At 53.7% G+C, this 14,033-nt stretch overlaps 4 protein-coding genes across 4 annotated transcripts; 1 reads left to right on the forward strand and 3 right to left on the reverse strand.

The window, feature by feature from the left end:
* Nucleotides 1-319: 319 nt before the first annotated feature.
* PG985_000933 (ALG8 glycosyltransferase family ALG6) lies at nucleotides 320-2,039 on the reverse strand (the record flags this gene model as incomplete). Its single annotated transcript, XM_066820702.1, has 4 exons — nucleotides 320-981; nucleotides 1,039-1,532; nucleotides 1,589-1,861; nucleotides 1,963-2,039. The coding sequence occupies 4 exons, from the start codon at nucleotides 2,037-2,039 to the stop codon at nucleotides 320-322; spliced, it is 1,506 nt and encodes a 501-aa protein (XP_066691581.1).
* An 858-nt stretch (nucleotides 2,040-2,897) lies between these two features.
* Nucleotides 2,898-4,324, forward strand: PG985_000934 (legume-like lectin family protein; the record flags this gene model as incomplete). Its single annotated transcript, XM_066820703.1, has 2 exons — nucleotides 2,898-3,013; nucleotides 3,085-4,324. 2 exons carry the CDS (start codon nucleotides 2,898-2,900, stop codon nucleotides 4,322-4,324), a joined length of 1,356 nt encoding a protein of 451 aa, XP_066691582.1.
* Nucleotides 4,325-4,744: 420 nt separating this feature from the next.
* PG985_000935 (xaa-pro dipeptidase protein) lies at nucleotides 4,745-6,519 on the reverse strand (the record flags this gene model as incomplete). Its single annotated transcript, XM_066820704.1, has 4 exons — nucleotides 4,745-6,101; nucleotides 6,151-6,277; nucleotides 6,354-6,394; nucleotides 6,467-6,519. The coding sequence occupies 4 exons, from the start codon at nucleotides 6,517-6,519 to the stop codon at nucleotides 4,745-4,747; spliced, it is 1,578 nt and encodes a 525-aa protein (XP_066691583.1).
* A 1,215-nt stretch (nucleotides 6,520-7,734) lies between these two features.
* Nucleotides 7,735-10,994, reverse strand: PG985_000936 (Activator of stress protein 1; the record flags this gene model as incomplete). Its single annotated transcript, XM_066820705.1, has 5 exons — nucleotides 7,735-8,586; nucleotides 8,638-9,658; nucleotides 9,717-10,485; nucleotides 10,552-10,598; nucleotides 10,738-10,994. The coding sequence occupies 5 exons, from the start codon at nucleotides 10,992-10,994 to the stop codon at nucleotides 7,735-7,737; spliced, it is 2,946 nt and encodes a 981-aa protein (XP_066691584.1).
* Between the last annotated feature and the right edge of the window lie 3,039 nt (nucleotides 10,995-14,033).

Raw genomic sequence — 14,033 nt, forward strand, 5'->3', positions numbered from 1 at the left:
CAACCCATGTCCAGGTCCAACTCGGTGTAACTCTTTTCACAACTTTGCAAGAGCATCAACACCACGATATACTCAACAACTAATATACGAAGATGGGGCCCAGAAACTGCATGGGTTCCAATATCAGATTGTATATCATACTATAGTTTGTGAGGGGGATTAGGAGCTTGGCGCGAGCGGATTGTGCCCATGTCTGATGACGCTGGAGTTTCGGGAACATGCCCATCCTTCTCGATTACTACTATCAAACGCACGTTCTATTTGGGTATGAATATCTAATTATCTACTCGGACTTGCCAGACCACCCCGATCTTGACGTCTATGACGTGAAATACACCCCCATGAAACCCAGCCAGCTCCCCACGACACCCGCAGCAGAGTAAGAGCTCATGAACATCAGAGGCAGGAATTCGTAGCGATTTCCGAAGACAACCCGATGGACCAGCGAACAATATACAATCAGCGGGATACTGATTGCGATGTAAAGCGTGCTGAAGCGGTCAAACAAGAAGAATCGTTGCCGGTTGGAAGCGGGCGCAAGGCGGTCAAACATGACAAGGAACAGCATCAACCAGAAGATTGTGTACACAGTCTTGATGGGAAACTCGGCAGGGGTGAAGAGAAGCGGGAATAGGGAGACGTGACCCGAGACGGCCAGGGGACGGAAGGCGCTGAGGTGGCGGCGATCTCTCAACGCGATGAGACTGAAAGGAATAATAACCAGAAGGATCGCCTTCTCATGCACGTGCCATCCGAACAGGAAAGAGGCGTAGCCGCACAGAGTGACCGCTCCGATAAAAGCCTCCCAAGTCGGCCGCAGAAACAGTTTAGTAAGCGGGATCACCTGGAAAAGGAGAGTGAGCGCGAAGCAGATGCGCGGCGTGATTTCCGGAAGCACGGCAAACGATGTATCGCCTACTAGGCCTCTGGTGACGCTCTTTAGTGCTTCTTGGTTGACAGGGAGCCCGACTCGTGGAGCAACTAATGGTGCTCGTTAGATGGCAAGTCTCCAAACAGGCGGTACGTGATAGCACTTACCAGCGATCAGGACCCGATCCATGAAAGAATACATAGCCCACACATTGGGTGCCCAGTAGGCATGACAGAGACCCCGGGAGAAAGGAAAGAGTCTACTCAGGATCTGGGGCATTTGCCCTTTCACGGCGAACGGACCGAAAGCTAGCCCGAGGACGGCGACGAGACCAGATCCTAGCTTGACACAGTTAAAGAACTGGATCTTGTAGATGGACCTTGGCGGCAGACAATATGTTCTGAGCAGGAACACGAAATATGCCGGAGCTAGGTAAGCATATATGTGCTTCATGCAGAGCAACGCCGCAAAGACAAGACCGCTGGCAAGGAGGCCCGATTTGTTTCGAGCCAGAACCAGGGATGCGATCAAGATCCCGTACATGCATCCATTGTACTGGAAATGAATGTGGTCAATGATGAGAAGACCGGGCGACAACAAGATGGAGATGGCGGCCGCCTGCGCAGCTCGCCTGGAAGTGCCATGAGCGGAGTCGATGAACCTTGGCGCGCACACACTGTAAGTCGTAGCTTTCGAAGAGGGTGGGAGTTTGCTTACATTTGAAGAGCATAGAGCAGGACGAGCTCGGTCACAATGACGGTAAATCTCTGGAAATAGACCGTCTGCCAACTATCGTAACCCAGGTTGTGAAGCCGCAGCATCATTGGGTGAACCAAATAGGCCACCTGGGACATCGCCCACTCGAAGTAGGCGAAGAAAGGGGGGTAATCCAGAGTCCATTCTGAAGTCTTCTCATAATACCAATCCCAAATGGGCAGACTATTGGTGATGGCCAGCCAGTTGCGATGGACCTCAAAGTCGGTAGATTTGCTTTTGAAGCATGGGGTCAGCGCGTGTTGTAGGCGGCAAGAGGCTCACCTAATGGAGGAGGGCGAGGATGGGTATGGATGGGGACGAGATGGTGAACCTACTAGGCAGGGAAGAGCAGGATCTTCAGCGCGGCTGCGACAACGGCACATTGCCACAGGGAAGGATGAATCTCAGTCATGGTGATAGTGTCATTGAAGAAGGCGTCAACTAGCCATGGACTTGTCAATGGAGGCGGGCGCAGTTCAATCGATTGACGCAGTGACTTTGGCCAGACAGCCTTTTTTTTCTGCTCTGGAGAGTGCCTTTAAGTGACAGCGCTGCTCCTCCTTAATTTGTGGTGTTGACAAGGAATAATTGTGCCTGTAGGTCGGGATCAGCAAGCGCCGATGACAGGGGTCAGGTATAGCTTGCAAGGGTACGAGTGTACTTTGCCTTGCATTAGGCTGGAACAGCGCATGTGCTCGCACCCAAATTTGGATCACAGTTTACCCCAGATAATCTCAATCACCCAATTCCATTGTCTCAGCTACAACCAGCAAGAAGTACATCCGCCGTCCGCGACGGTTCCTGGCACGGAGCATGCACCAGTATAACCAACAGCCTCGACTTTCGCATCTTGGGCCACCATCGCTCCCAGTAGCCCACCAGCATTGATCCTGTATTTTTTCCACCAGACATTGGAAGGCTATTGCAGGCGAAAAGACCCTGGTCCGTCTGCTGGAGGGTACATGCATGGCCTGACAAGCTGTCACCCTTCCATCCTCCCGCCGTGCTAAATTCGGCGCAGCTCAGTCTAGGTACCTATTCGGCTCAATTACGAGCAAAGTGTCCTCAGCCCACCTTCCAGACAACCCATATCTGGCAGGGGTCTCAACATAAAACTGGCCAGTCCCAATCCACCAACACCACTACCCAGTATTTGTTGAAGCGATTTATTGCCTTTTTCCCCAATTGCTTCTTGTCCTGCAGCTTCTCCCGAGCTTCAAATCGTTCCCTTTTCTTTCTTCTCCCAGACGGTGCTGGATCGCCATAAACCATGCGCCCATCAACAGCTCCCTCGGTACTAGCTGCCTGCCTGGCCGCAGCTGCAGGTTCAGCAGAGGCCGCACAGAACTTTCTTGTAGACAGCCTCAGCTTTGGCTATAGTGGAAGGTAAACAGACAGCCGGAAACCCTTGCAACGTCCCCTTGGACGTCTCAAGCTTACATTCTGTGCCCACATAGGATAAATCCTCATGGCCAACAATCGGTACCCGGTTTCTCCTTACAGGGACAACCCAACACCCCCGAGATCCTCTCCAACAAAGTCATCCTTACCCAGCCCTCGCCTGGAAACGCCAGAGGCGCTGTATGGGGCGACAACACGAACCAGTACAACCAATGGGTCGCCGATGTTGACTTTAGGGCCAACGGGCCCGAGCGGGGGAGCGGAAACTTCAACATCTGGTTGGTCCGGCGGGGAGCGCAAGATGTGGGATCCGCGAGCATCTACACAGTCAACCGCTTCGAAGGTCTGGCGTTGGTGGTTGACCGCTACGGGGGAGGCGCAGGCATGATCCGCGGGTTCCTGAACGACGGGACGACCGACTACCGAACACAGCCGAGCGTCGACAGCCTGGCGTTCGGCCACTGCGACTACAGCTACCGCAACCTGGGCCGGCCGTCGCAGATCAAGCTGCGCCAGGGCCACAACAGCTTCAAGGTCGAGATCGACGGTCGGCTCTGCTTCGAGACCGACAAGGTCAGCCTGCCGACCGGCTACAACTTCGGCATAACCGCGGCGAGTGCCGACAATCCGGACTCCTTTGAGGTCTTCAAGATGGTGGTCATGACCGAAAACCTCGGTGCGCAGGGTGAAGCCCCTCCATCCCAACAAAATCAAGGTCAGCAGCAACAGCAGCAGCAGGAGCAGGTCGTGATCAACCGGGGCGGCTACAACGGCGAGAAGAACATGCCGCGCGGGGGCAATAGCGGAAATGAGCCCTTCGACGATGTCATCCCCGACCAGTCGGCCGACTCGATTACTAGCACCAAGGCGCAGTTTGCCGACCTCCACAACCGCATCCAGAGCATCAACCACCACCTGTCGACCATCTTCCGCACCGTGGCGTCGCACGGCACCATTGGCGAGAAGCGCCACGAGGAGACGTCGTCGTCCATCCATGACGTCAAGATGCTCTTGGGCAAGCTCGACCGCCTCGAGGGGCTCCAGAACCAGCTGAGCACGTTTGAGCGCGACATGAACAACTTTAGGAACGACGTCACGCGCAAGATCGCCGACTCGGAAGCCAACATCAAGCGGCTCTTGGGCGATTCGCATGGCACTATGCTGGAGCACGTGGCGGTCCAGACCACGCCGCGGCACGGAACTCTCATCTTCGTCATCATTGGGACACAGATCATGTTGGTCGCTGCGTACATCTTGTACGAGAGAAAGAAGACTTCGCCAAAGAAGTACCTGTAGACTGGCGAATGATACCCCTAAGAAGCTGAGAAGAGAGAGAGAGAAAGACGTAGAGAGAATGTGAAAAAAATAACAGGTATACAAGGCATGGCTCAGCGATGTTGTTTGTATATTTGAGGGACGTGGACAAGACGACGTTTTATGACCACGAACACAGTCCATGATCAATAATTTCTTCCTCTCAATAAGCGCAATTGAACATACCATTTTCACATTTCGGTCGGTGTGATTGGAGAGCCATTGTGAGATGAATGCTGAAACCCCTTCCAATCCGTGACAATTTCAATCCCCGCCGACTATAGCTCTTCTACATGCTGAGATATGCAACTTTACAGAAAACCCAAACGATACGCCCCCTAATCACATTTGCTGACGACAAAGACAAGCAGGGTCTGCAAGCCACTAAAATCTGCCATTTATCTATTTCCCATTGATAATCTTCAGCATCTCCTCCCCCTTGGGCGCCGTCGTCAGGTTCTCGTACCCGTCCTCGGTGACCAGGATGCAGTCCTCGATGCGCACCCCGCCAACGTTCCAGTAGCGGTCGAGCACCGCGGTGTCGATGTAGCGGGCCAAATTGGGCTTGCTCAAGTAGTACGCCTCGATGTACTCACGGCAGAAGTAGATGCCGGGCTCCACCGTCACGACCATGCCGGGTTCCAGGGGGCGGCCGAGGACGTTTGAAGTAGTACCGGCAGCAGTAGCAGTAGACGATTGGATCATGTAGACGAGGTCCTCGCACAAGACGATGTCCCGCTTGTTCTTCCGGTTGCCCACGGTCCAGGGGGAAACGGTCGACATGAGCCGCTGCTTGCCGGCCACGTCGTGAACCTCCAGCCCAACGTGGTGGCCCAGGCCGTGCGGGAAGAAGGCGCTGCTCACGCCACTCGCGAGGATCTTCTGCACCGCCTCCTCCTCGGTCGTCGCATCAGCCATCTTGTCGTCGTAGTCGTCATGGCCGCGGCGCAGAATCCCCAGCTTCAGGAGCTCCCGGGTCGCGACACGGTGGGCATGGAGGTGCATGTCGCGGAAGCCGGTGCCGGGAGCAATCATATCGATGCACTCGTTCTGCATGCGCATGACAACTTCGTGCACGGCTTTGCCCTCCTTGGTGAACTTTCCACCGACGGGCAGGGTCCGCGTCACGTCCGAGGCGTAGCACTGCCACTCGGCGCCCGCGTCGAGAACGAGGTGCTGGCGCCCGTCGAGCGGCTGGTCGTTAGCGTCGTAGTGGAGCGTGGCGGCGTTGGGGCCCGCGCCGGCGATGACGGGGTACGCCTGCATGTGGGCATTTTCGGCGACGCAGGTCCGCAGGAAGGTGGCCTCGACCTCACACTCATTCGCGTAGTGCCGGAACCCCTCGCATACGGCCCGATGCGCCGCCGACGAGATGTCGTTGGCGCGGCGGATCATGGCCACCTCGTACTCCGTCTTGACCACACGGGCCTCGGCCATGGCGGGCAACAGGGAGCTCGTGTCGATCTTGATGGAGGGCTTGAGCAGCCCGAGGCTCAAAGACTTGGGGATCTGCTCAGCGCGCAGCACATAGAGGGAGCCGATTTCTCTGATTGTAGAGTTCAGGTACGCAGGTAGGCCCGCGATGTACTTTACGTTGTCCAGGTCCGACTTGGTGAGGCATTCATCCGGCGTCGGGGTCGTGCCGAACCAGAGGATCAAGGAAGGCGGTGTGTAAGGGATCCAAAGTGTGAGGTTGTCGGCGCCAATATCGTACGTGACAGCACAGCCCGGGAAATCAGCACCGCTTACATAGTAGAAGCTGGGATGCTGTCAGTCTCTGGATCGATGATCCTCCGAGGGCAGCTTACAAGCGGCGCTGTCGGAATGGTGGGCCCATGTCCGAATCCTCCCATTGCGACACGCCATTTCCAGGCAAGTAGACAAGGCCACTCTTGACGCCCAGGTGCTTGGCGACCTTCTTCGCATGCTCTTTGGCTGTAACAGGCAAAAATGATGTGTTAGACGCCTATGGTGATGATACCTTGAAAGTATATCAATACCGGCAACTTACCAGGATATTTGGTGCTCAATGGTGTCCTGAGTTCAATAGCACTGCATACATGTTGTTTCTTGAGTCAGCCAACCTCTGGTGACCTCAACGCCTTTTTGTATGGCAGTACCTACAGGGCATCGAACTCATCAATCGAGACGATATCGTAATCAATAGCAGCCTCCATTCTTGACGGTTGTTAGTCGGAGATGGGCGACGGATGAAGTTCTTTGGCCAATTCAGCACCTGATACCTGATATCAAGAGTAGGTAGGTACCCAAAGTAGTTCGAGTGGATCGACAACAGGAGGAGCCAAAGAAGTTTGCGTTGATGTGTCTTTACCTGTATGCTGGGGTGATATCTATGTATGCTGTGTTCGGAAGCTGTAATCGGCAGGTGCTTTAACGATTGGATGCTTCAGTTGCTCAAGTGGCATTTGATTGATTAGTTGGAGGCGAGGTGGTCCGCTTTGGAGACGACGTTGTTTCTAATCGGCCGGGGTAAACCGATCACTGCTAGGTCCCTGCATTGTCCACCGCGGTAGAAACCACGGTCGATGCAGTCCATACCTATCATTAAACAATGATAACATTTCCATTACGGGCCAACGAGCTGGTAGGGATTGATAGAATGATTACATAATATCTAAATACAGGTTTCGCATTGTGTCTGGATTTATTAGCGTACCTGACAAAAGGTACTTATATCATGCCAGCCCCAATGCTTGTTGAAATCAATCGCTTCATCATGGATGGATTCCAGCGCACCCTTCCACAGGCAGCTCAGCTAACACCACAGATAAGCCGCCGTTTGGGGGGCCATATCACCTAAGCGGACATTGGAAAACGCAGTGGCGGTCTGATCAGGCCTATATTTCAAATGCCAGATATCAGTCTCGTTGACTTGGTTGAACCCTGCCAACCAAATGGCCACAAGACAAACAGAACCGAACTGCCAGTCATAATGTAATGCTACCTGTGCCTTCAGCAACCCTTCGAGTTCGCTGGCAAGGTATATAATGTACACTAGCGTGCGTCGTTGTTGACAATCCACACCTACCGGGGCGCGACTTCCGGTACTCGCCAATTCTTCATTGCCAGCCCCTAGGCCGCCGAACAGTCTTGCCGAGACTATTTAAGCAAGACACCGGCGACCACGCTTCGTATTCTTCCTCTCCGGTCACGTATCCTATGCACATGGCCACCACTCAAAAATCGTCATCCGTAGACGATCTCGTGTATACTCCGAATAAACTGTACATTTGGCCTCGTTTCCTTGTTTCCCCGAGGTGTCTTGCCGGCCAACTTGACCGGTCAAGTACCCCAATGATCCGCCTGGGTTGCCACCAAACTCCGTTCCCTAATTTTGTCAAATCGCTCAGGGTATCTATATGCGCTCCATTCTAGTCCAGGTGTGGGAAAATGCCAGACCACGGCGTGTTTGCAAACGTCTCCAGCGTCGTATCGTGCTGTCGGTTCTGCGCCGCCAGCTGCCGCTGCTGGAGGCTCGAAAGACGCTGTGCTGGCGGCGCTTGGGGCGGTGGCCGACTGGGTTGCATCGGTAGGAACATCGGATCCGAATACATCTGCGTCGGAAAATCGAATACCGATTGACTCTGCGTCTGCATGAGGTAAGGGGGAAGTGGACCCATCAATTGACCTTCGATGCCGTCATACGGACCCGTCGTCGTGAAGTACTGGGACGGATCGGGAGCATGGCTGACCACCGGGTTAAGCGAGGGGCTCATATGTTGTTGAAACCCAAAGTCGGATCGCGGCTGATGGGGATACGCAAGGGGGTCCTCCGGGGGAAACACCATACCTCCAAGCCGACTCAGAGAATTCATGTCACCAGGTGTCCCGTGGTGCATGTTGTGGTGTGTTTGCTGGTGCATGCCATTCGTCGAGTATGCGTCCACATTGTTACTGGTTGCCGATGCCAGCTCCAAGGGCGACATGGATTGGATCGTCGGGGAGAAGTTCGAGGAACCAAGATCCTGGGTTTGGATACCCCCCATGACGTCGGGGAACACGTGAGATGAGCCCGGCCCAACAGATGATCTGACTGGCTTGGCTGAGCCACTTCTTGATCGGCTCGTGTCGTCTTTTCGACGGTGCGTTCTCGTATGCAGAACCGGTGGTGATGGGGTAGCAATAGCACCACCTTTTACGCCGGGAGCTGAACGCTTCTTTGAGGGCGCAGAGGGCTTAACTCTGGCTTTCTTCAGATCGTCAGGGAGCCCCTCGAAAAGAATCTGGGGTAGTTGTTAGACTGGTTCGTAGACACCGAGACGAGCAAAACTTACATTGAGCGCATTGCTGATGCGATCGGCCGCCATGCTTTTCGGTGCAAGCTTGCTGATCATCTCCCTTCCCGCCGAAGCGTCTGCCATGAGATCCACAACGCCGGGCTTCTCCTTGTTCTCCAAGATGAAAAAGATCAGGGATATAATGGCAAAAAACTCGGTGAAGAAAGTGAACCAATAGGGTCCAACCAATGAAACCTGTTTTCGCATCTCTGTCCCTATCTGCATGATATTGCGGGCAACACTAATACCAGCTGCGCCACAGGCATATGCGCGGTCGTCGACCTTTTTGCCTGCCGAAATCCTCGGGGAAACGTAGTGTAGAAACGGTCGGTACAGCACCATCTGTACGTGCGCGTATGCAAAACGAAGCAGGTTTCGGACCCGCAGAACCTCTTCCGTACCTGACGAATTCGGCCGCCAGGCAACGGGAAGTTCCTCGTACCATTCCTGGAGCTTCTTTTCCATCTCTTTGATTTTCGAGTACTTGATCATGTAGGATGCACTGGATTGGGTTCCTTGGGTTCCTTCTTCAGCATTATCCATTCCCTTCAGAGGGTACACCTGCCGAATAATCTGACTTAAAATATCCATGAGTCGGGAGTGTGCGTTGAAAGCCTCAAAGAAAGACGGTGTTCCAGGCGGTACGGGAAGAATACCGTCTTTCGTGATATACTCGTCGTTGACTGGCGTTGGCAGCAGCTGGTCAACGTCGTCGTCGTTGAGAAGCATGGGAAACCCGAGCAGTGCCGAAACATATATGTCCAGCTGCCGGCATACGTAAAAGACCCGTCGTCTTGATTCCGTCTCGATGGGATTAAATTTGAGATTGGACAGATTTCGATGCAATCCCATTCGCAATGCGGACCGTAATGCGATTCCGACAAAACCATAGCAGGTGCTCAGATTTGACATGGACTGGATGAAGAAAATCTGGAATAAAAGCGCTTGGAGGGATGCAAGATCTCGACACTCTGTGGGATCGTTCAGTAATATTCTGGCGGAGGAATAGTATTTCAGGCTGTTCGTATTGTATTAGCACACAAAATGTAGAAGATACTGCAGTGATTTCGACATACCCCTGTTCTATAGCCAGCTCATAAGGGGAAGGTTTGCTTTTCGTGTCCTTTCCATCCGGCACGTTGTACATACACCCGAGAGCCATAACAGAGTACGCAAGGGCCAGATTTTTGTTGTCTTCGCGATCGTATTCGTGTGTAGGCTTGGCGTATAGACCTTCCAGCATGGCCAAGAAGGATGGAATGTGCACAATGCGCAGCAGGCAGGTCGCGTAGTTCAGCGAGTATGAGCACAGAGTCCGCGCGACCTCGACTGGAGGCATATCATATATATTAGTGCTCGTTGTCGGTATGTCCCACCGTGAAGTCATTGACGACCTCGGAGAATCAAGCCCAAGAATATTACCGGACCTCCGGCCGCGGGCGTGCATGGGAACCTGGTAGTCGCGGCCCAGAAGCGTACGAAAGTGGTCCTTCATTCTTCGAAAGAACACCGCCCCTGAGGAGACGCCGTGAAAGTCGTAGTCGCCCTTGTCATTGAGATCGAGCGATCCTAGGGTAGGGATCATGGACATCAGCTGTCCACTCAGCATCGAAGAAGAGCTCGAGGAGGTGTCATCCAGTACGAGCCGTTGTCGTTGTGTTCTAGCCTTATCTCGCATCCGAAATTCCTGTTGTACCGAAGGGTCGAGGCTGGGGTCGTTAAGGTCCACGTCAGGCATGAACTTGCGAAGCAGCATTTCTGCGCGTTGTAGCTTGCTCTCTAGTGCTTCTATGTATTGGGGCGCGGGATTCCTCCGGCGGTTGGAGGGCTTGTCGTAGGTGCATTCTGCAGCCGGGGTCAACAAACAAGCTACATACAGATGAACGAGTTCTGGAATTGGGGGCTAATCACCATAGCTGTAAACCTGACAGTGAGTACACGGCTGCTTGCCATCACATCTATACATTCAAGGTTAGTGGTACGATCGCATCGGGCGGTGGCATCTGGCGCGTCTGCCGGGGGCGTGGCGCGCATCGAGCGCATGTCCTTCTTTTAGCCCGCCTCGGGGAAGCGCAGGGTCATTTCTCGTTGACGTACTTGATCTTCTTCCTTCGACACTCGTCACAGGCTCTCGTGACCCTTCGCCGTTTCTGTAGTGGTGCTGTCGGGTTTTCGCCGTTATCGACGGCCTTGCCCTTCTGCTGCGATGGAGCAGAGGACTCGTCTTCGGACTGGCCATCGGAGAGGTCCTCGACTTCGGATAGGTCGAGGTCTGGGACATCGATGTTCTCGCCCTTAATGGGAGACTCGGGGACCGAGGCGAGAGTCTGCGAGTGCTGTGATGAGGGAGGCATGGCTAGGGTCGGTTGGGTGGGGGTAGCCGTCTCCCTCGAATGACGGTTGGCGGGGTTGTTGGATCGTCCTTGGGAAGGCGCGTCCTTTCTGGGATGCTTGATTTCGTATAATCGACATGAGATGCCTCCCGAGCATAATGGACAGGAGTCGCCGCGGGCCTACAATCGCAGCCTCCCGCTCATGAGAGAGAGGCGTAGGAGGACCGGACTGCGATGCTAGGTACCCAAATGAATTAACCGGGGCCGATTACCCGAGACCACTGTTCAGTCAGGTAAGGGAATTACTGGAGACGCAAGAGTTTTTGGCTGTTTTAAACTGACCCAACACCGCCGCACATTGCAAAAGGACGCGCTAAAAGAACACGCAAATAATACGAAATGGTAGGTACAGGGGGAGTTGGGAGTGGAAGTGAGCTGGGAGTGGGAGTGCGTGGTGAGGAAGGGCGTACGAACGAGTGAGGGAGGAAACTAGAGAGATTGATTTGTGGATTGGGCTTGGATGGTAGCGGAACAGATGCCGGTACGAAAGAAGCGTCACCGATGGACCAGATTGAGAAAAGAGAATAGGCAGTAGCGGTAGGTTCAACGTCAGGTAGTGGAACGAACAGGCCAGGCCAAGGTTGGCTGGATGAGTTTCGACGTGGACGGGATTGGAGACAGGGGGGATTGGGAATTTGAGATACGGTACGGATAGGACAGAACTAGCGGGCGGTAGTAGCGCAGGTTCTATGTGCGATTACGTAGGGGAAGAGAGAGGGAGAGAAAGGTCAGGTAGATTTGGACGGGGTTGAATAAGAATCCCCTGCCAGTAAAGTAGTACTGTAGGAAGGAAATCAATCAATCAACTGTCTGCAGATACGTCAAGTAAGCAGGCGAGATTCGGGTCCAAACAAATTGGGAGGTACGTATGTAGGAGTCCCTCTGGGTCGACCGGGTTCACCTGCAGGGGGGGTTATGCAAAGAAGAGGGAAAAATCGAGTCAAGGAAGAACTGGAAGCAAGCAAATTTACGTGGTAACAGAACGTGGGTGTTATGCAGGAGAGAAGAAAGTGGTATGGATGAGGGATGATGGCCCACGCCACAGGCTACCAACCGTCTCCAGCGTACTTAGATGGCAGAGAGGCAGATGGCCTAGGGATGTACTGTACTGTAGCAGGGCGAGGACCTGGATACGAGTCAGGACGACAAAAGCCCAATCGGACACAGGGCAACTGATCGGTTTCGCGGGCTAGTGGCAGATATCCCACTGTAGCCCTGATTCAAACGTCGATTCGGGGGGGTTCAAGTACGGTCACTAGCTCCAAAGTGTCCGGCTTGTTTATCGGCATGTGTACATACATCAATGTACTCACCTGTGTAATGAATTCTTGCTGGTGGTGAGGATGGATGGTATCCGTCAAGCGCCAACCCAGCTCGAAATCGTTTTTTTTTTTTTTCCTTTCTTTGAAGCTGGTCCTAGCCACATCCATTATATATCTCCGCGGCGTCGGGCCCTGAGAAGCCCGCACCGTATGTAAATGTATCACACGCCCGCACCCATCACTGTACGTAGTAGTACACCTGGACATGGCTCGGGGTAGTGCTCTGCGCTGGTGGGCCGGAAGGGGTACTGGCCACTGACCTGAAGGGGAAAAAAATAAGAGATAGCGGGGGATCAAGGGGTTTGGAGTCTTCAAGTCAGCCGCCTCCGCCTGTAAGCCGCCCGGGGGGTCACCTCATCACCCATCCTGAATTGAAATCCCCAGGGGTATTTTGTGGTGCATCACTGTCACTATCCAGTGTTATGTACATGTAGGCATGAATGTAGGTCGGCAATCGCCGTCACGTCTGATCCCAGTCCGGTTTTTTCTTCTTCTTCTTTCTGGAAAAGTGGTATGTTAGTGAACGAGAGGCAAAAGACTCGGCTCGGTTGACTTGATTAAGTAATGCGAGTATCTCCAAACAGACTGTGAGAGCGGGCAAGATGAGGTCAAGCACGGCATTTTTCGCTTTGACTTGGCTTGGTTTACATTACATTTCGTCACTACTACTGTCGCATTTTAGGCTGGCTGCTATTTTCGGCGGTCCCGCAGCCAATACCAGCGCTGGCGTTCGCTAAAACCCCAACACACACTGTTATTGTACCAGTTCCGTCCCAACTGACTTTGCGTCGGTCCGTACGTTATTTCCGTGCGCCTGTCAGAGTAGGTACTAAGTAATGTCGAGCCACCAGACAACTGTCGTATTAGTGGCAGTCAACAAACTCGGTCTATCGAACTCACTATACTGGCCTGGCGAACTGCAAAAAGGCCCGACACGTTTAGGGTATATAACTGCCGGAGATGCCTGTGTCGTAATGCCCTCGTCAATGCCATCATGCAAAGTGAATCTAAGACACAGAGCCCTCTCATCTCCAAAGGGCGAATGCATCAAGACTTGATGACACGCCGCTCAGATGGGTGGCCTGGCATGCTCTAGAGAACTGGAGAGCTCGTCTAGCTCGTGAACCAGGTGGATGGATGGTGCTGGAGAGGAAACGCGAGGGCCGACCCAGCTGCCAGCATTCCGCACTTCTCTCGGCAAGTTGGTAGTGAGTGGCGTCCTAAACGCTAGGGAGGCGGCTGGAAACCGGGGGGCCAATCATGTTGCTTTTGTCACCTAACGGGGCAGCGTTGATAATGAGGCGCAGGCATGCATTTCCTATCCTCTCCTCTCTAGCCTATCAAGGATCTCCTTCTAACCTATGTGACGTGAGTTTCGGGCAATGGGTATCACCGTTTCGTAGCGCGTCCTCCAATGTTGGAAATATACCAAGCCAAGGCTCTACTTCCGTGCTTCTGTATGCCTTGGCAGCATTTTAGTGTGGGCAATGGACCAGGGTCGTGTGTGCCGGATAGCCGGATTGTAGTCTCATCTTCGGTTTCTTCGGTTTCGGTGATCCGGGTGGGAATAGTGGAAACCCGGCGCATCATCGTAACATTCACAACCGGGTGGCACGCCGTTGCCGCCTGTGACAATACGTACAACACCAACGGCCGCCGCACATGGTGGGCGATGGAA

This window comes from Apiospora marii, assembly GCF_038362585.1.
Source record: "Apiospora marii strain CBS 49790 chromosome Unknown utg000001l_segment0_segment0, whole genome shotgun sequence".
NCBI lineage: Eukaryota > Fungi > Ascomycota > Sordariomycetes > Amphisphaeriales > Apiosporaceae > Apiospora > Apiospora marii.